This window comes from Corvus hawaiiensis, chromosome 1 (genome assembly GCF_020740725.1).
Source record: "Corvus hawaiiensis isolate bCorHaw1 chromosome 1, bCorHaw1.pri.cur, whole genome shotgun sequence".
Lineage (NCBI taxonomy): Eukaryota > Metazoa > Chordata > Aves > Passeriformes > Corvidae > Corvus > Corvus hawaiiensis.
Window position 1 is genome coordinate 5,307,925 of NC_063213.1, and position 21,354 is coordinate 5,329,278.

Below are 21,354 nucleotides of genomic sequence, written 5' to 3' on the forward strand. Positions count from 1 at the left end.
CTCCATTTTACAGAGAGAGGCAAACTTGTGGTTTGTGGGTTTTTTTCTCTTTTTCTTTGCTTTTCCTTTTTGTTTTCTTTTTAACTTATTCTACTTAAAAATTTGTCTCCCTTCTGTTTTTCATCTCCCTGTCTAGCTATTTCTTTTTGCTACCATGTATTTGTTATGTATTCCAAACTGCTGTGAATGATTATGCAATTTTGGAGATGCTTTCTTCATTAATAAAACATTTGTTGTTTCTCTGGTTTTTATTGGATGTTTTTGAGGTGAAGGAAATCAAGTGAACTAATGCATCTGAAACACCATTCCTGGTATTCCCTGGCTCCTAAGCCAAGGAGAGAGTGTTTTCTTGTTGTGCACAAGTAGGACTTCTTTGAAGAGTTTCTGATTATAACTTTCCTTTTGAGATGACTTTGTCAGTAACTCAATGGACAATGAGGCAATTGAGTTGTTTTGTTTTTTTAAAAAAGGACATTTTCGGGGGAGAAAAAAAGCCATTTTGAAGAATTACTGCTTTCCTGACCCAGCTAATGTTTTAAGTGCTTGCTTTAAACATCTTTATCCTTCTCTGGTCTTGCAGTGATTGGTATTTTTAACTGCAGTACTTGAAGTGACATGGGACCAGCATCCTGGTTACAATTTTCATTGTCAACCAGTGGCCAAACATCTTTGCCCTTTTCTGGGGATATCCCCTGCCCTGAAGCGGTCACACTCCAGAAAGACAGCTTGTAGAGCTTTCTTTCTTGCTGTTCTCATGGAATTGCCTTTCTTGAAGAGCATTTTTGGTAGAGAAGTGGTGAAGAGGAGGGATCCTGGGTCCCTGGGCACAAACAGCTGTGGAACTGCTGCTTATGGCACATCTCAGTTGGCAACCCGGGAGCTGATCAGGGAGGTCAGGGCTATTTCAGACCCAAGTGATGAGAAGATCCGGAAGACTCAATCTAATTCCTGTAGCTCATTTGTCTGTGGAGAAACTAAAGCAACTAGTCTGATATCTGCATAAACCAGGGATTCTCATCTTTGTAGGGATTTCTTCTCATTTCCCATTTCCTTGAGCTTCAGGATCCATCTGTCTACACCTGTCTTGTTACACGGTGTCTCAGACCTCACAGCCTGGATGCTTGGAGGACCAGGGCAGGGAGTGTTAAACACTTACTTTGGGAAACTGAGGGTCTCAACCAGGAGGTCTGTGACAGAGAATGATGTTGAACCTGGCTTTCCCAGATTCTTGCACCTCCACCACCACTTTTCTTTCCACCTGGATGGGATCTGGAGGAGTAAACCAAGTGGGATTTGTTCTCTGTATGAAGTGGGAGCTTGTAATAATAGAAGCCTTAACATCTTGCTCCTGTGAGCTGACAATATAAAGTGTTTAATGCAGTGTGTGTCTTCAGCTGTACTGTGTTTCTGTCTGACTTCAGAAACTCAAGCCTACAAAAAGCATAAAACTAATTTAAAATGAGACATTAAACAAAGACAGTTTGGCAGTTCTGCTTTTCTGGTATTTGATTTCTTTGGGATTTTTTTTTTTTTTTAAGCTTTTCCTTGAGAAATATGAGAACAAGGGTTAGGTTATTTATTTTTTCCCGAGAAAAAGAAGCTAAGTCTCTCCCCTAATTATGGAGCTTCAGAATCCATAACACCAAAGATCACCACAATGACAATATGTTCCTGAGATTTGGCAGTGTTTCAGAACAAGAAAAAACGTGTTGGGGAGTCAGTTTGCTTGGTATGATATCAGAGGTCTGTAATCGAGCTGTTACCCACGCCCTTTTCCTCCTAGCTGTATAATTAAATAGTTAACACATTTCAGAAATAATAGATTAATTAATGTAATTAAGCTGGCCTTCTTTCACAAGCAAAGAGCATGGGAAAGCAGCACTGCTATTCCTCTGGCATCATAAGCCTTCCTTGGTTTTCACCCACAGTTTACATGAAGGTAAAGGGCAGAACAAATTTTCCAAAATTGCTCAAAGTGCCATTTTCAAAAGCTGTGCCCCATCAGGATGTCTCTAACTCAGAAGTCAATGAGCTTTGGACTCTTCAGATGAGAAAATTAATGCTTAGGCAGTTTTGAAATTTCTACCCAGTATCTGCCGTGGTTTTACTGTGCTGATCCAGTGTGTTCCTTAAACAGACCTCCCCCTCGGACGAGGCAAGCAAGAAACAGCTTTTAATGCCCCACCGGCCCTCAGTGGACCACTCGGACGAGCCCTTTCAGAGGCAGAGGGCAGTGAGTGCTGTCAGCATCATCACCAGTGCCCTGGAAGGTAAGAGACGTCCTCAGTTTCCCAACTCAAAGCCACGTCCATGTTAAAAGGCAGGAAAAAAAGTGACACAAAATGTCCTGATATCGTTTTGAAAGAAGGCACTAAGGATAGTTATTGCAACCCCTATAACAGAGGCAATATGATCTTTATCTTACCCATGGACTTGTAAAAATAAAATAAAAAAAAAAGCCATATAATCAGATTTGGAGCTGTAAGATTTAAGATTTTGTGCTGTCGTGGTGTTAGATTTACACAGGGCTCACCACGGTGCAGGGTAGGGGAGTACCAGCCTGGTTTTGGGTGACTGACTTTACATTTGTTTGTGTCTCATCTCTCTGGGGCTGATGGAAATCCTGGCATGTGCAGTCACCAGCCACATGCAGAACATCCAAATTGTGGGGGAAAAAAGTCTCAAAGTCTCTCACAACAGGGACACCGTAGCATGTTTGGGTCCCACGTGAAATTCAAGGATGCTCAAAGGACCCCTTTAACCATGTAAATATTTCTCAACAAATTTTTCCATTGCTCTTTTCACGAGGTGCAGGAGGATTTTCCTCTTCTGAGTGTCCATAGACAGGAACTTTGCGTGTTGCTCTCACAAATTTCTTCTCACCAAGACAACTCAGAGCAAGGCCCCACATTCCCAATCTTGTAGCATGGAAGGCCTTCCTACACTTTCTCGTGTCTCCTACACAGCAAACAGAGATGAGAGAGGAGATAGCACCTAAGAACACAGAAAAAGTCAGTCAAGAACATGGTGTGTAGCATGGGAAATTGTGGATTCTCCTGCAGCCTAATTCTCTATGTGGCTGATGGATAGGAAGGCAAGGCACGACAGAGGGACTCACCTAAGAGATGCCTTACAGAGAGGAACTAGAAATAGCCCAGTGTGGAACCAGAAAGCCCTTCCTCAGTTTTTTACCCTCCCCATGGTTATATTCAGCAGTATTGTGGCCAGAAGATATATTTGTGTTTGGATAAATAAAGAGTTGTGTTCTTAATAGAGAAATAATCGCTTTGGTGTATTTCAGTGTTTAATGTAGTCTGCAAAGGTTTTACTTGTTTTCTGTGGGGTTTTTAGCAATTAACTTGTGATTGATTTGCTTTCTTGTAATGTGTTAAGAATGCCTAAAAGGCCTGGACTTCTGGACTTCTTATTTATTTAATGGTATTTTTCTATTCCTTTATACCACAGAAATAGAGGCCATCCAGACTAGGATAATTCAGGACATGGCACTCAGGGATGTGGTTTAGTGGTGGACTTGGCAGGACTGGGATAAGAGTTGGACTCAATCATCCTAGAGGTCTTTTCCAACCTAAATTATTCTATCATTCTATATAGAAGAAATCCTCATCAAAGCTTTCCTAACTCCCAGACTTTCATTAGTCACTGAAACTGAATACTCGTTAACAATGAATATCAAATCAGAATTAAGTATGACACGGGATTTAACCATATTCATGGCTGTAAGATTTGTGCCAAACTTTGAAACAGCTGGACCAGAAATCCCTTCCCCTTTACTTATTTGGTTTCTGCTCTTAGCTCTTGGGTAGCCAACAGCTGCCTGTTTTTTCCAGACATTACAAAGCCTTGCTGACAAGAAAGGACCTATTTCTTTTTAAATTTAAAAATAAGAGGAAAAACATCTCCAACACAATGTTGATTGTATTTTTCTGACCATTTTTCTAACAGCAGCAGAAAAATCAGAGGCTAATTTTACTTTTGCAGATATTTTTTTAAAAATTAGATGTTTTGTGTTTTCCAGAGATCGTCTGTAGTGGGAAAGGATGTGGATTCTTAATTGATTTAAACCATTTTCATGCAACATCACTGCCGAAAGAGGACAGTCACACCCTCCTCCTTCTCTTGCTGTGTCCCTGCACTTTGTATGATGGGTTTTCAGCTGGATCAACAAGCAGAACCAGCTCACCCAGAAGGTCCAGGAGCACAAAAGCTGGCAAAAGGGCAGAGAAATAACATGTGGCTGGGGCTGAGAAGGGTGAAACCGACCCTTTTAGCAGCAACCTGGACTTAAATGGGCTTATGTTGTGAAGAATAAGGATATACATCTATGTGTTCTAGATTTACCTGGAAAATTAGGTCCATAAGGATTTGACTGCCTTAAACCCTTTATTGCTTTCAGAGGCAAGTTAAAAAAAAAAAAAATTAGGATTTTGCATTGAAATCTATGGTTCTCACTTAATGTTAGGGTTTACCTGTAAGCTCTCTGTTTGGAGGCTGGAAAGAGTCATTTCTTGGGAGCGATTTCATTTCCCAAAGATGTCAGAACAGCACAGATGTTTGGGTAAAACCTTTGCATTTAGGACACCATCTGGTATTTTGAAAGCTTGCTGGAGGACACCTAATACCACAGTTCTGTTGTCCTCTGAAGAAAGTGGATAAAGAATCAGAGAGTCTGAGGAAAAATCCTCCAAGATCAGCAAGTCCAACCTTCAACTGAATACCCCTGTGCCCACCAAACCACATTGCAAAGTGCCACGTCCACTCGGTTTTTGAACACTTTCCAGGGATGGTGACTCCACCTGTGCTTAATCACTCTTGGAGTGAAGAGGTTTTTCCTAATACCCAATCTGAAGCTCCCCTGGCACAGCTTGGGGCCATTTCCCCTTGTCCCAAATGCTTCCTGCCTGGAGAGAGGAGGCTGTTTATGAACTGATTGCAATAACAGCCTTGGCTGAAGTTTTCCTGTTATCAGTGCAGGTTCTAATTATATAGACTAAAACCATAATAGAGCATTCCATGCCCATAAAGGAATCAGAATAGGAAAGCATTAAGCAATTCTGCTGATCATTGTCTTTTAGCCATTAACTGTCTTTTTTGGCTTTTCTTTTTTCACCGTTTAACACAAATTATACTTAGGAGGCTATTTCAATTCTTTTGTGCATAGGTAAAATGAGCATGTAAAAGTTGTATTACAGGCAATATTTTAAGAGCACCTTTAAAAAGCACCTTGGAGTTTTAGTAGCATTTTCAAACTGGCTTATGGGCTCCCTGATTTTATATGTGGGCCTTTCAGAAAAATCAGATATTTAATGCCTTTTTGGCTTACACATCGAGGACAGAAACTCTGTTGATAACCAGGGATACTCTGGTTCTCAAGTACTTAAACCAGCTCTAAATATTGGATTTAAGAACTTTCATCTCTTATCTGCTTTAAAAGGTATTTCTTAAGATACTTTGAAAGTGTGACCTGGAAATGATATTCCAGTCTAAGTTAAATGAAGATAGTGTATTCTTATCCATTTGAACTTGGCAAAATGGAAAACAGTGTAAGAATCCAAGCCTATATATAATATTGGACTTCACATACTTAGTGTGATTCTCACTTTTTGCCTGTGACACTTTTAAAAGTTTATTACTTCCAGAACAGGTCACTGTCTGCTAAGTGCAGGTCAACTGGCTAAAACCCCAAAGTGTGTAATTTGCCAACCTGTTAGGACAGAAATATTTTTATCATTGTAAAAAGTTGGGGGTAATTTGTGGGCCTTCCTCTGTGTTATGAGTCATTTTAAGTGTTCTCTTGTCATATAGCTCAGTGTGAATTGACTGTGACTTTACTGCTTGTGACTTAGAGCTTGAGGAATCACACCAGAAATGTCCTCCCTGCTGGAACCACTTTGCTGTTAAATTCCTCATTTGGGATTGCTGCCCGCTTTGGGTTTTAATCAAGAAATTTGTCAAGTTTGTGGTAATGGACCCATTTACCGACCTCACCATCACCCTCTGCATTGTGCTGAACACGCTCTTCATGGCCTTGGAGCATTACAAGATGACGAAGGAGTTTGACCACATGCTGTACATAGGCAATTTGGTAAGTCAGTGTGAACATGAAGAGCCACCTGAGGGGTGCATTTCCTACTTTTTAAAGTTTTGGCTGTGACTTGGGAATGTCCCATTTTGATACACTGCCAGCATTGCTTTACTTTGTCAAGCAAGTCCACATGACCACCTCTTTCTGAAGAGAACTGAATGAAGAACAAGCGTCTATTTTTGTCAAGCTAACATATTCTAATGCTATTAGTAACCATTAAAGCCATGTTTTGGGGCTGTTCCTGATAGATACCTGTTTCAGGAAATGAGATAAGAGAAAGGTTAATGAGCTTTATTCAGGATTTCTGGTAAAGCAATGAAAAGGTAGCAGTTCTTGGTGACTAATAGTGACTTTTACGTTAAAAAAGAAACCTGCAGAAAAAAGCTGGGCAAGATCTTTGAGGGAAATAGAGTTGTGTTTGATCATGGGTTGATAGCTATGCTGGAAGGTGCCTGCAGTGCATTTTCTACGTGTGCTGGGTCCTCTGAAAACCCCAGGGTGGAGGGGACATGGAGCAAAGCATGGCTGATGCTTTGAGGGGAAACTTAATGTGCAAGCCAGAGCAGATGGTTGTAGAGCTGCAAAGCAAGCACAGACCACACTTTTCCAAGGAAAAGCAGAGTGACAGTCTACAGCCAAGCTGCAGGGACAGCAGAAAAGCCTTTCCAAGGGCAACGTGATACAACTTGTGATGCAGGGGGCACTAAAATTCTGCACTTACCCCAAAATGGAAGCTTTTTCTTTAATCATCTTTCTCTGAGTTATGTTTAAAAGCTACCACATGCTACTGCTTTAAAACTTAGTGTTTAAAATCCTTTTAATTTTAGAAAAGGCACAGGCCATCTAGCTATGGCATGGTGAATTTCCCCTAAAACCTAGTGGTAGCAGCAGAAATATCCTATAGGAACATGAGTGATCTGGAGAATCTGAAAGGTGGATGCTGCAAAGTTTGCATTTGAGGAGCTCACAGCAGAGACTAAAAAAGCCCTTTACTTCTGTGAGAACAAAGGCTGCAGTATCTCAAAGCTGGATTCACGTCACCTAACCTCAGGTATTTACAGCGTAGGAGTCTCTCTGTGCCAATTGTCCTTGTCTCTCTTTAAAGTCAATGGAAAGTAATGGACAATTTTAAGCCCCATTAATGTGATGTTGTAAAGACATTTACTTTTGGAAAAGGTGAACTGTGGCCTGTAGGGCTGTGACTGTAGTAACCATTGACCACGGTGGGAGCCCACAGAGACACTGCAGATGGGAGACCTGCCTTTAGTGAGAAGCATCCTGTGCTGGCAGGTTTGGGTAGGTAGTTGCAATAACCAGGCATTTTGTATCAGTCCTAGAATATGGGTTATGCCACATATGGATTTTTTCCTTTACCCTGGTCCTTGTTATTTTCAGCTCTGGACTTCCTTGGGCAGGTTGAGGTTATTCCCCTAGACCTGTCTTCAGCTTTTCAGCTGATGTGTCTTGACAAATCTCCCTCTGTTGTTGTGCTAAGCAGAAATCTGTTTGGCTCTGTCTTGCTCCAAACCCATGCTCTTGCTCTCTGCAGAAAGCAGTAGATAAGGACAGCTTGGAAATCATCTCACAGGACTGTATCCAGCTTCACTTTGCAGCCAGCATTCCTTCTTGTTGCTCAACTATTTGTGGCCTTTTAAGATGACTTAAAAAAATTCCTTTGCAACCGAGTATCCATCAAAGCAGGTGGCAAAGCTGCCACTACCCTCCCTGGCACTTGGGATAGTCAAGGTGTCTGCTCCTCACTCTGCTTTTGGCAGATCACTTTCCCCCTTTGCAGACCACAGGCAGTGAAACACTAGCCCTTGACATCCCTCCTGCCAACACGGCTCCTGCAGACCTGCCAGGGCTGAGCAGGGCTGTGCCAGGTGCCATCAGGAAATTAGACAGGAATTTTGCAGACAGAGAAAATCTTCAGAGAGACACGTTTTTTTTTTTTTTTTTTTTTTTGCAGAGAGAGAAATTTTACAAAGCAAATTTTGCAAAATTTTGCTTAAAAAAAGGCAAAATCTCACTGTGATTTTCTTAGCACTGCCTAGAGCTATTTCTCTTCTTTGTGTTGAAGTATAAAGTAAGCAAAACAGCCTGCCTGTATTTTTTATAGCAGACTGATGGCTCGGGGCTCCCCTTCTCCTGAGATCCCAGCTTGGGTCTGTGAGAGCCCAGACCATCCCAGCTCACCCTCGCCAGCTTTACTAACCCCCCCCCCATAACTGGATTAATTGTGAGTAGAGCAGGTCAGAGAAAGGTAACTCCATTTTGTGGAAGATTTCGCAAAGTCATTTGTAATGAAAATTGACATTTTTTGCAATTCCCTATGAAAGGGAAGGGAGTCCCAGCTCCAGGCAGGCTGCCAGGTGACTGCATCCCCTAAGCTGCAGACTGCCAGCCCCCCCCTCTGCCCCCACGCTGGCTGGCTGGCTGTCTTCCCGTTACATCTAACCCTCTTTGAGTGATTATGCTAGCATTAAACAGGGGAAATATTAAAGAGGGCAGGCCTTTGACATTTTTTTTTACTCAGAGCAAATGTTTCTGAGAGAAATGAAAGAATGAAAATGGAATATAAATTTGCTTTCTCTGGATCTGCCAGTCACTGGGGCTCCCCTGCTGTGATTGTCCATCTACTTTGTTCAGCATCTGCTGCTTTCAGGCCCCTTTAGTTCATCACTTAGAGGAATCAACATTTCCAAATGTGATCAGAAGGCCAGCCGAGCACGTGTACGGAGTTCATCTGCCCACACAGTGCCACCGCTTAAAAAATGAGTGGAGAGAGCAAGATTCCCTCAATTTCTGTTTTCCTTTAGAAGCTGAGGTACCATTATGCAGCATTAAAGCCTAAATGGCTGAAAGTTTGGGTTTTTTTAAGACAAAGTGCTCCACATCAGGACTGTCATATTTAATGCCAGTGGGATGTTAAGCTACTTGTTTTCTTTCCAGCCTTTATCCCATGAAACACCCAGCCCTTGTGCAGGCACAGAGGAGTAGGTGCCGTGTGGAACTTGTGGCTGGTACGCACATACACAACTCCTGATGCCTTCAGGAAGGCTCAGACGTTTTGCTGTCTTGCTGTGACATTTCCTTCTCAGAAGGCTATTGATTAAAATGATTCAGGCAAAGAAAGTGATCCTCCTGAGTCATTTTCTCAGCGAGAGGGTTGCATAATGTGTGCAGCATGGTCTCGTAGTTTTTAAGGCAGTCCCCTGGATACAATTTCACAGACATCCAGTTTTGTCTTGTTCTCTGTCCCAGGAAAAATGTGAGCATTATGGTGGGAATCTTTGGTATCTCTAACCCCTATGACTCAGAAGTTCTTTGCTAATTAGAAATATGAGACAGGTTGTTTGTTGTATTCTTGGTATGAGGTGGTGATGGAAAGTTGTTACATCCTGAGGTATTGCTGCAATCCAAGATATCATTTTCCTGAGGAGAAACAGAAGGTATTTTCCATAAGGAATTGTGTAAAATGGCCACTTGGAATAATTAATTCCTGAAGTGTTAGAGAGTAAAGCCAAACACTGCTCAAATTAAACTATGATAATTTATTTGTATTCCTTAATATCATAATTTCATCATCTTAACCTTTCCTTTTCCCATCTTACTGGGTGTCTCATCTCTATTGCTCAGAGCTGATCAATTTTGCTGGGCTAATCTTGCATATATTCAGCTTCTTGGAAGGAAAACATTTCTCCTTGACTTTATGTTAGTGGTACATAACCTCTGGATTGTTTGACCAACAAAGTGCATTAATGTCGATGGTTTCACAGAAAACCATGTACTTTAATTGTACAGAAATTACCAATTTCTGCAAATATATCTATTTCTGTTTCAGAAATTTCAGAATTTTCCAGAAACACAAAGCTCTGGGCAGCTTGTACTAGGATGTGAAATGAAAATAAAACAGTATACGACAAACTTGGTGCTCACCTTTTGTCATTTTAAGTTGACTGTAGCATTGCACTATGCATTTAAAATGTTACTTAAGCAGGGCATACAAAAGGACAAAATCTGATTCTCTGGGATACTTTACGTGAATCTATTAAAACTGGATTTGCTGTCAGCAGCCTTCCTTTCTATGCTCCCTCTGCCTCATAGGTAATATTTATAAGTTGTTTTAAAGAAAAATGTTCCAATTAGAACCTCCACCATATGACATTTGAACTGGGTCATAAATAACCAATGTGTTCCCAAGATGCAATGAGAAGAAAATCGCTGTGACTATTTGTAAAAATAAAAAAAAAAAGACCAAGACTCAAATTAGAGTTTCTAATCATCTTTGCTGCCAGCAATAACCTCAGAATAACTGGAGGTGTGCATTGCCCTTCTATTGATAATAAGAACTAAATGAAAAGGGATAATACAGCAGATACACTGCAACCCAAATAGCCCTTAACAGGCACTCTCCATTCACTTAGCTTTCTCCAGTGAAATGAATAGATTTAACCTTTATAAAAGGCACCTTTACACTTTTTTTTTAACTTTTTTTTTTTAGCACTGTGATTATTCAGATGATGGAAGGAGATGGAAATGTATGTTCCAATCCAGATCCTGAAGTTAGATGTCATTATAAGTTTACAGCAGTATCAGATATTATTGTGAAAAGACTAGACAAAACTGTAATAGCCATAAAGAGTCAGCCACCAAAAAAAGCAAGTATTTGTTTGTAAAATGTGTCTGGCTTTCTTCTGGGTTCACCTGTGTGAGTGGAAACTCCACAAGCAAGGAGTTGTGCTTAAAAGGTTAGTTTGACTTCATATTTTCTTTCTGCAGGTCTTCACTGGGATTTTTACAGCAGAAATGATCTTCAAAGTAATTGCCCTTGACCCTTACTACTATTTCCAGCAGGGCTGGAATATTTTTGACAGCATAATTGTTATTCTAAGCCTGATGGAACTGGGTTTGTCCAGCATGGGAAACCTGTCTGTTTTACGCTCCTTCCGACTGGTAATGGTCTTCTTCTGTTCTTACCCATCTTTTTTTATTACATATAAACTCTGACATGAATGCAACATATTTTCTTAAAAACGCATCTGCCTATAATTGCTGCAAACTGGTGAACAGTACGTGACACTAATTACAGGCTGTGGGATAAATGGAATTGTTCCAGATTTACATCAGGGTAAATGAGAACATAATTTGATTCCTTCTAGCTGTGCCAGGTACTTGTAGCACACTTAAAATACTTGAATTCCAATTTGTAATAAAGATCTGCCACTTTATACCTGTACACCTGTTAGCATAGACAGCAGAAAATTGATAGCCCAAGAAATGCAAGCGCTGATAACTTGTTGTTTTCAGAACTGTTATTCCTAAATTATATTATAAACATGCCACTGTTCTTTCAGATGTTGTCAAAAGAAAATGTCTTTGAATTATTCACAGAGAGATTTTTTTTTTTCTAGAACTGATCAGCATAACATAGCATCTGTCTTTCACGGGAACTCCTTAGCTGTCAGCCCCTTTGTCAAGCAGAGGATAGTGGTGTTCTGTTAATGAAAGACTGGCAACATGCTGGAACAGAAAAGTACTTTCCTTGCCAACTTGACATTTGTGTTGCACTTCATGTACCAGGATGTCCATGCTAATCATTCTGGCCATGATATGGCTTCACAGTTTTAAAGATCAGGAAAATAAACCCTTATGGTTACACTTTCCAGAAGAAAAGAATTTTTTTTTCCCCCAAAAGTGCTCAAAAGTGTAAATTTTCCATCACTGTCCTAAGTGTCTCCCTTCAGTTTTTGGAGCAATCTTGCTTCAATAGGGCTTAAATTAAACCTTTAGCTGAAAACACAGCACAAGGGCTAGGCACCATTTACATCCTTAAAATAGGTCTTAAGTGGGCTGTGTGTTGTGCACAGACTGTGTGATCGTCAGCACAGAGGTGATTTTCACCCTGGGAACTAACAGCTAATAGCATCTGACTGAGGCTTGCTCTGAGGCACAGAGGAATTCCTTCTCTCTTTGTGGTACCAAACCTGAAACCCCTCTCTCCAGATGCCTGCCAGGCTGTTTATTTTCAGGAGCAAAAGCAACACAAAAGAAAGCACTAAGAAATAGATTTCATCCTTCCATCCTTTCCCCACCAGTGGGGGAATGTGTCATTAAAACCATGTCTATCCATGTCTATCCAGGCAGAGCATAGCTCTGGAAAACTTAATTCTCATCCGAGAAGCCCAACTGATGTTTTATTAATAGAAGTAATGAGGTTAACAGGAAGTTTAATGGCTAAAATCACCTTGTACCACACACACTGAGGCATTTAACATCTTCCACATTTTACTCACTTTAATAATTCATTGGCTGAAATGGCTGTTGCTTCTGTGAGCTGACACTGTTGTTTATGTTCTGTTCACAGCTGCGAGTCTTCAAGTTGGCAAAGTCCTGGCCAACCTTAAATACGCTTATTAAAATCATTGGTAACTCCGTGGGTGCCCTCGGTAACCTCACTCTCGTGCTGGCCATCATCGTCTTCATTTTTGCCGTGGTAGGAATGCAGCTTTTTGGGAAAAGCTACTTGGACAATGTGAAGAAGATAAGCACAACTGGCAGTTTGCCACGGTGGCACATGAATGATTTTTTCCACTCGTTCCTCATCATCTTCCGAATTTTGTGTGGAGAGTGGATCGAGACCATGTGGGACTGTATGGAAGTAGCTGGGCAGCCACTGTGCCTTCTTGTCTTCTTGTTGGTCATGGTGATAGGAAACCTGGTGGTGAGTTCTCAAGATGGTTTTCTTTTTCTTCCGTTCCTGGTGGGTGTGTGCAAATGTACCATTTTTTAACCCAGAAATGGCAAATCTCACATTGCTCCATGATTTTAATTCGATGAACAAAGTTGCCACCAAGAGAAGTTTGCTCCTATCCCAAATACAAAACTGCACTACCAGTTGGGAATGAGGGCTTGCTGGGTTTTTCCAGAAGAGCAGATGTTTTACTAGAGAAAAGGCACCATGGGTTGATCATAATGATTTTATTTCTTAGGCCATTGATGGGGCTGAAGGAATTCCTGATCTCTTTTCTATACAACTGTGAATATCACCTCAACTGTCCCTGTTTTGGGACATATTTCTATTTCCCTTCACTTCTGGCCCAGAACACACGAACCTTACCACAGCACAGTGTCATTGAGTGGAGTTTCGAACGTTTTTAGCCTGCATGTTTTAGGAAGCTGCAGGTTTTGTTTACAGTAATGTCACTGGCTCACTTGCTGGTTTTTTAATAGACCATCCCATAAGCATGGCTTACATAAGCTCTGAACCTATTAAGACTGAATTATATTTCCCTGTTGACATCTTAAGGAGCGCTTTGCTGGCTTTCAGTCATTGTGGAAATGTTTTGCCTGTTCAGCTTACAGAGCATCTTTGACATTGTGGCTCTAATGGCCTTACTGTTTATGCAGGGAGTTGTTTAATAGTAGATGCTGCTATAAAAAAATGTTGGGTTTTGCTACCGATTGCTTTTAGTGGTTGTTTTCCTTTTAAGTACCCAATGTTTTGGTTCTCAGCTGCTGGGGTAGAAAAGTTCTTGAAAGAGCTTGTAGAAAAGCAAAGTGTGTTGTTTTGTTTACTTTAACTCAAATTTTACTAGTTATTTTCACACTGAAAATGTTGATTGCAAGAGGAAATTATATTTTTTAGGGGTTTTTTAATAAAAGTCAAAAGATTAAACTGTGATTACTCAGAAAGTGGGAAATTATTTAAGTTTTTTTCTATGACTTATCATTTCTATAAATTTTCCTTGGAATTAAATTTGATTAGAGGAGTTAGGGTAAAATATTACTTTCTGTATTTAGAAAAAAATAATTATTTATTATATCTTTTGAGAGAGTTTAGTCTGAGACCTAGAAAGTTAATCTCCCCCTGCCATTAAGTAATGTGTTCTGTGTATGATGATGAAATCTGGAAATAATATGTGTTAAATTCTGGGGAAAATGTTAACATTTGAAATATTCATGGATTATTAAAAGATGTGAATTAGCAACATCTGATACCCTTAGATATTAACTGCGCATAAGTTCTTTAAATATTAAATCTGGCTCAGCAGAGACTGCATTAACATTATCTACATATATTTAACCTTCAGTGCTCGAAAAAAAGACTGTCCCAGGTGTAAAACCAGATATTGAAAAACTCTGTCAGCATGGATAAGCTGCAGTTATTGGTCAGCTGAAAGCAAAAGTGCTAGCTTTACTCTTTTCAGCCAACAGTTCTGTAAGGCTGTGGCAAAGACTGATAAATAGGAATGATTCTTGTGTTTGGGTCACTCATAGAAAAAAAAAAAAGGAAATTATTCATAGGTGATAAAGGTGGTGAACAACAGATTCTGAATCATGAGACTCATCCAGTGCCAACATGGAGATTTCATGATGTTGATTATCAGGTAGACAGGAGGTCATCTTACTCCTCTGGCATTGGCAAAATTGTTGCTTTCTTCAGTAAGAGTTGATTGAACTCACCAACTTACTTACTTGCATAACATCATCAGACCCAAAAGTTCTGGTAGCTAAAAAGAACCATGAGCCCTTTCAAATAAGAATACTCATGTGTGAAAACTTCTACGTGTAACTCCATTGCCATCTGTGCCAGCAAAGTTTCTCTTTTAACTTGCTGAGATCCTTGTTCCTCCTCTGAGTTCCAAGAGTCAGTTCTGATAAAGAATATTATCCTGAGGTTGTATCTCATTTGAACTCTACATGCCTCCATAGTCTCTGGAGGCATGAGGAAATCTTACAGCATTTTTTCTGGTGTAGCAGATCCGCACATGCATCTAAATTGAATACTTCTCTCTGTCTCATCGACCAGTACGTACAGTGGTGTCTGTGGCCATTTTCCCAACTGCAAGGCTGAGAATCACGGAGCAAACCTGCTCTTGAACTCCTGTAAAGTCTGCAAATGGGTGTTGAAAGTGTTACAACCACTGCAATTCTGTTTTATGTTCAGTGGTTCAGTTTGCAGGTCTTGCCCAGCCTCACTAACATAAATTCAAAGGAATGCTGGAAGAAAAGCCGGGAAAGTTAGTGAGTGCCCTGGGCAACATTGTGTTACAGAGCAGTCCAGCTGTTGAAAGGAATTTTAGTGTATCTTTAGTCTTTGGGTTGTATTCATATATCCTGAAAATGTCTTGGACAATTTGTGTGCAATGCCACACGAACCTATATTTAAGGTTGGTCAGCTGATGTGTGAATCATCTTCAAGGAACTAAACTTTACAATATACTTGGAAAACTATGTGCTGTGTAACTGCTTTTTGCACAATAAAACCGTGCTGCCATTGTCAGATGGCATTTTAGAGTCGTTGAGGCTACTTCAGAAAGTAAAGCCAAACCAGAGAGATCATAATAGTTTCTTCTTCATTTGTAAGAGAGAGCTTCTGAAATAGCTAAGTGAATAATTATGCTATTTGTTAAGTTTTCAAAAGGGCTTGACTTATTTTTTATGTATACTTATGTTACTGAGGTGAACAAAGAAAATCACTGAGACAGGAATTACTAAGATGATGAAGGAGAATTAGGGTCACGAGGCAGGTCCTGGTGCCCCCTGCTCTGGTGGGTCAGCTGGTGCGAGAGTCGATGTGACACCAGCCACTTCTCAGGGGACAGTTGTGTGTGCTGGGCACTAACAACGTGCATGAATAAAAGTGACACTTCCATCACGCACAGAACGACCTCCCAACCCTGCTGGGTGAGCGTGACGCATGCTGGCCAAGCCACCCTTTTATCCCCTGGTGGCCACCAGGATGAAGCATGATTCCTGCCAGCTTCTCCTGAAGTGCCACCAAGGGAAGGACAGCTCGATGTGCTGCAGAAATGCGCTCGCTGTCTTTGCTCCTGCTCCAGCTGGGCTTTGTGTGACCCAAAAGACATCTCTCAGTGTTAAATCCACGGAGCTGCTGTGCATTAACTTGCATTAAGGGCTGATTTCTGCACTGCTGTTGTCCCACCTCTGTCCCGTTCACACATCCCTGTATGTCCATGGCACATCCAGCCCTGCTCCCCAGTCCACCACAAGCTGATAAATCACTGCTGTGTTTCCATGGGGATCTTGTCTTGCTGGAGTCACAAGCATGTCAGGATGTGGGGTCTATAACCAGGAAAGTGACATCTTAAGAACTTTCCTTAAAAGCAAAAATTAAGGATGGAATTCCTCCTTTAGGATCAGTCCTAGCCCTTTTTTTTTTTTTTTTTTCCTTCCTGCTGTCCATTCACTCAGGAAAATACTGATGACATTTTCTGAGAGCACAAAGGTAGAAAGCACCACCAATTTCTAGGGTATCAGACTATCCTGTAGGCAAGATTGCATAACCATTATTGAATTAATGCATGATGCATGGAATTATGAAATACAAAGTGTAAGGTCATGCACTCAGCCCTGCTTAAATATTTATGTTATGATCAAGTAGCTTACCAACAGAAAATGTTTGAGAGCATATGTATCAGTCACCGTGAACATCTACATCTGAAATAATTACATGGAGGTGCCTTTACAGTCAGAGCTGGTTAATGGAGTCTGCAGACTCATAAAATATCTTACCACCCAAAAAACCTAAACATATCGGACTAAATAGCCCCTAAAACTGCCTTATTTCTGTCCCTGAAGTCCTAGGAGGCAAACTCAGATGTAGAAATCCCCATGTGGCTTGATATGGTGACCCAAGAGGACCTTCTGGTCCTGTGTTTCCCAATGGTAATTTCAGTGCCTGGCAGCAGAGCTGCTCAGCAGGGTTTGGATGAGATTTGAAGTGATCTCCTTTGGTAAAGTCAGTGGAAACTTTTCTCTGAAAAAGTCAAGTGCGCCTGAAATCTGTCTTTCTATTCTGCTTCCACAACTCAGGAAGCCATAATGGGTATTTTTTCTGTTATAATTTGGTCCATGACAAAGGCAAAAATATGGAAATGTCACATTCTTTGATGGGAGAGGTTTGTGCCTCCCTACATACCTTTTCTACAAGTCCATGTAGGACAGATCCTTGAAGAGACATTCTGGGAAAGTCATGCTAAACCTCCATCAGGTTAAAATCAGTGGATTCTCAAACTGGTCAGACACCAAGAGAACCTCATTAGGAGTCATTCACCACCATTCCCCTCTTGAACAGCCCAAGTCTGTTGATCAAATATGTTACCAGAGCTATTCTGACAGACACAGAGTTCTGCAGCAGGGCAAGAAAGAAAGAAATCAAGTTACAGGGTTTTGAGCAACCTGGTCTAGTGGAAGGTTCTCTGCCCGTGGCAGAAGGGTTGAAACTAGGTGGCCTTTAAGGTTCCTTCCAACCCAAACCAGGAGATTATTCTGTGAACGGGAGCAAGGAGAACTTCTTAGTGCTTCCACTTCACCCTTTTCTTTTACAAGAGCCCCCCTCCTGACCATGAGAATGTTGCCCTGAGCACCACCAATGCAACCTGGGTGGGAATAATGGCCTAGAAGGAGGAAAAGGGCAAGAAGGATGAAGGGTCATTTAGCACGGATCCTGGCCTGACAGATGTGCAAGAGAGAGATTTGGGATTGTGAGGATTGTTTGGGTGGGGAAGAGAAATGACTACAGCTTTATGTGAAGCTTAATCTATGAGAAGAAATTCACAGCAATTTCCTGCCCTGAATCACTTTCCTAAATAACAGACCCTAAGTAACACAAGGAGTCACTGGGTTCCATGTATCTATCTAATACTTTTTTTTTGCTTTGTTTGCTAAAGTTGCCTTTAGTTCAATGTTTAGAGTCAAGAAAACAGAACAAAAAGTACAAAAACAGCAGCTGTAATGTGCAGCATGTAAATGTGTGAGACAGGGCTGATATTTGGATTGCATGCTCTTCAACACAGGGGCTTTGCTTCCGTATGAAGCATTTTCTAGAATTAATTACTGAGTGTCACTAATTGAGCAACACGATCCCTAATTGAGGAACATAAGAGTGAGGCTATGAGGCCACCTGTGAAGGAGAACTGGTAGCCCACCCTGTGGGAATCCATCAGCTGGCCAGCTGTATGGGAGCTTCACAGGCAAGGGTCTATCCCAGCTGGAATATTGTGGTCAGTGCAGAGTATGAAGAATTTTAATAATATGGATTGGGATGATCTTTTGCATTTGCCCTCAATGCCAGAAAATATCCCTGATCACATGTAATTTGTTCATGTAGGAGTATCCATAAAGTCCTGTCTCACTCAATGCTGATACTTCTCCATCACTGCAAATTTCTCAACTGATCACAACTGGGCTTGAAAGGGGCTTATGCTAATGTCAGATTTTCTCTTTGTTTAAATGAAATGGGTACAGAGAACTATCATTGTCCCTAGTGGTAAAATCAGAAGTTGTAGCAAAATAGCATCTTACAGGCCTAGGTAAAAGTGGATTGCAATTTTACATTTCAAGAGCTCAGACAAGCAAAGCATATTAGGATGGTCAAAGGTGGTCTTCAAATGGAGATTTGTATTTCTGCCTGACATGATAGGGCTGTCACTGAGGGAAGACACATCAAAACCCCAACATGTTTAAAAGACAGGAAGCATTAAACCAGGGAGTTTCAAGACCATTAAACTTTTTAAAGGCTGATGAAAGGTTGTTTTACTCCAAAAAGTACAAGGCTTCTTTAATTCAGATTGCCTATGTCAATAAATGAAAGAAAATGGAACTCTGATGACATATGATAGCACTTTTCCAGCTATCTCCTTGTTTTCTTTTCAAATTACGTACAAATCTAGAATGCCAAAGCCCCATTTTTGTGGTTTTTACTGTCTATCCCTAGAGTAATGCTTAACTCAAGGGTTGCAGCAAGACTTGCTGCCCTGAATCAAGTAATTATTTTTGCATTTAATGACAAGCATGACTTACTCATGGGGGCCACTGAAGACGTCCACTGTGTGAATAAAGGTTAATCTCCTTGGAGGGAAATGTAGTATTTGTATTGCATCTAATTATTAATATAAATGAAGTGGAAATTTAAAATATTGCGTACCTTCTAATTGCAAATCTATGTTAGATCTGCTTGCTGGAAATTAAAGCAGCTTTGGGAAGAAGGTATGACAGCCCAAATTACAACATTTAGGGGTTTAGATTTTTAATTTTCAAACTGCAGTAGAGATCTGCAGTGTCCTCAAGCTTTATATGTTGTACTTCTCCCTCTAAGCACATACTCTCCTTGGGATCCATCAGTTCCACTTCTTGCACAATGGAAGGAAGAGAGGACAAGATGCAACTACATGAAACCTGTGGGAAAACAGGTTTTTACAAGGAGCAGGGAAGCCATAGGAGATGTGAAGAGAGTTCAGGTTGTCCCAAGTCTTACATGAACACTCCCTTCTCTCCTCTGTCTCTGCACCCCAATGCTCGTGTCCTGGATGCAGCTGTTCACCTTATCTGCTCTTTCAGAAGCTTCCAACATTCTGGAAATATGCATTTGTGTTTTGGTTACATCAGCTGAGAAGGCCAGCAGATAAACAGGCAAGAATAGGCATGTCAGGAGCAGTCATCGTCAGGACAGACAAAATCTGCAAAGCGGAGAGCGGAGGGTGCGTGGGGCACCGGGGAGGAGGAGGATTGATCAGAAAGCTTCAGGAGCCATAGTGAGAGCTGGGAAATACTGGCAACAAGGGCTGGAGATTTTGAGGGTCCAGAAGAAGCCAGGGAGCTCAAGGGATCATTAGTGAGAAGTGGAAGTGTTGAGTCTGTCTCATCAGCTTGGACACTTATGTAAGGGAGACGAGTTTCCTTCCTTCCCCAAGTCACATGGGGCTTTGCAGAAGAGCAGCCCAGAATCCATGAATAAGCACAACTGGGGACACAAAGAGAGTAGTGTCAGAACAACTGTCAGCATGTCACTGTCCTTTGTGCTTCTACTCACTTGTGCCTACGGCTGGCAGCAGGAACATTTGGTGTGATACTGGAGAGCTCAGACCTCAGAGGGAGGCAGCTAAACCCCAGCGCATCTCCCAGCTTCTCCCTCCCTAATTTCCATGCCAGCTACCTGAACAGTCCATGTGTCCCAAAGCAATTTTGGCTATTTGTATTCCCCATTATCCATCCTTTCTTGAGAAGTGCCTGTGATGCAGAGCACTCAGGTAGTCAATGCTTTTGGGCAAACATCTGGCTATATCTACTTAAGTATTAAACATCCTCAGGGGTAAAGAAAGGTCCACCAGAAACAGATGGCATAATCTGGTGCTTCAAAAAAATAATCCTGACACCAATCATCAATCGGTCCAGTTGCCTCTGATGGCTCCTAGTAGAGATGGAAAGCCTCCATCCTCCTATGGGTTACTTTAAATACAAAGCTTTTGCCTGACACTCCAGGCTTGAAAAGCTGTATGATTTATCAGTGCCCACATAAATAACTATGATTTATTTCATTGGGTAGATATATCCCGCCCCCATAAAACACCAGATGCTGATGGTAATAAGTCTGGGGAAATTAACTTCACTGTATTTATGATGAGCCATCAAAGACTGCTGGGTTTCAAAAATGCCATTCTATAGTAGATTGATTGGAGTCTATTAAAATCTGGGAGGTTTAGGGCTGCTTCACCCAAGATATGTGAGGCAAATGCACCTGAAAATAGATGGGAGGACTGACTACTCTCAAAACCTACTCATAAAAAGTAGTCTGCTTCTTTCTGTCACTTCCAATTTATAAGAGTCTGTATCCTGCTACAGGCTCAGTTGTTTCTTCTGAAGAGTTGAGTCTTGGCACTTGGTGACTAAATCTGAGCTTGCATCTTGTTAGGGGACAGGTGGGTTCAGTCCCTGTTTTCAAGGAATTACATTTATTCATGTTGAATATATACTAAAATCTGCCATTTTTTTCCCTGCAATATTCATCCGCAGAAAGGTAGATTTTTGAAAATACAAATAGCTCAAATCCCAGTAAAATTGGCATACAGAAGAGGAGTGAGCTTTTCCTTCTGATGCAGCTCAAAGGAGGCTGAAAACAAGAAGTGGACTATGACTTTTTTTTAAATTTATTTGTGACATAAGGAATTCCCAAAGCGATAATCCAAAGCAGATTCATTAGTGGACCATGACAGATTTTGGCATTTGGTGCAGATTTTCATCAGTAGAATTATAAATATTGCTTCTTGATCTATAAATGAGTCACTGGGATATATCAGAGAGAAAAAAAATCTGTTAATAATGCTAGTGCTCTTCCATAGGCATATATATAAGGGAATACAAAACTGTCTCCCATTAACCTTCATGGGTGTGAAATGCCTTGGAAATATGAAGGAAGAAGAATGATAATATATTAATTCAATCGACTC

At 41.0% G+C, this 21,354-nt stretch overlaps 1 protein-coding gene across 5 annotated transcripts in view; it reads left to right on the forward strand.

The window, feature by feature from the left end:
• LOC125333446 (sodium channel protein type 5 subunit alpha-like) overlaps positions 1–21,354 on the forward strand; it is a 216,089-nt gene that overhangs the window by 107,026 nt on the left and 87,709 nt on the right. For all 5 annotated transcript variants that reach the window (XM_048319415.1, XM_048319370.1, XM_048319497.1 and 2 more), the window contains 4 exons: positions 2,138–2,270; positions 5,865–6,103; positions 10,886–11,059; positions 12,471–12,827. In XM_048319415.1, the coding sequence (XP_048175372.1) occupies positions 2,138–2,270; positions 5,865–6,103; positions 10,886–11,059; positions 12,471–12,827 (903 nt within the window). The remainder of the gene's footprint in view (positions 1–2,137; positions 2,271–5,864; positions 6,104–10,885; positions 11,060–12,470; positions 12,828–21,354) is intronic.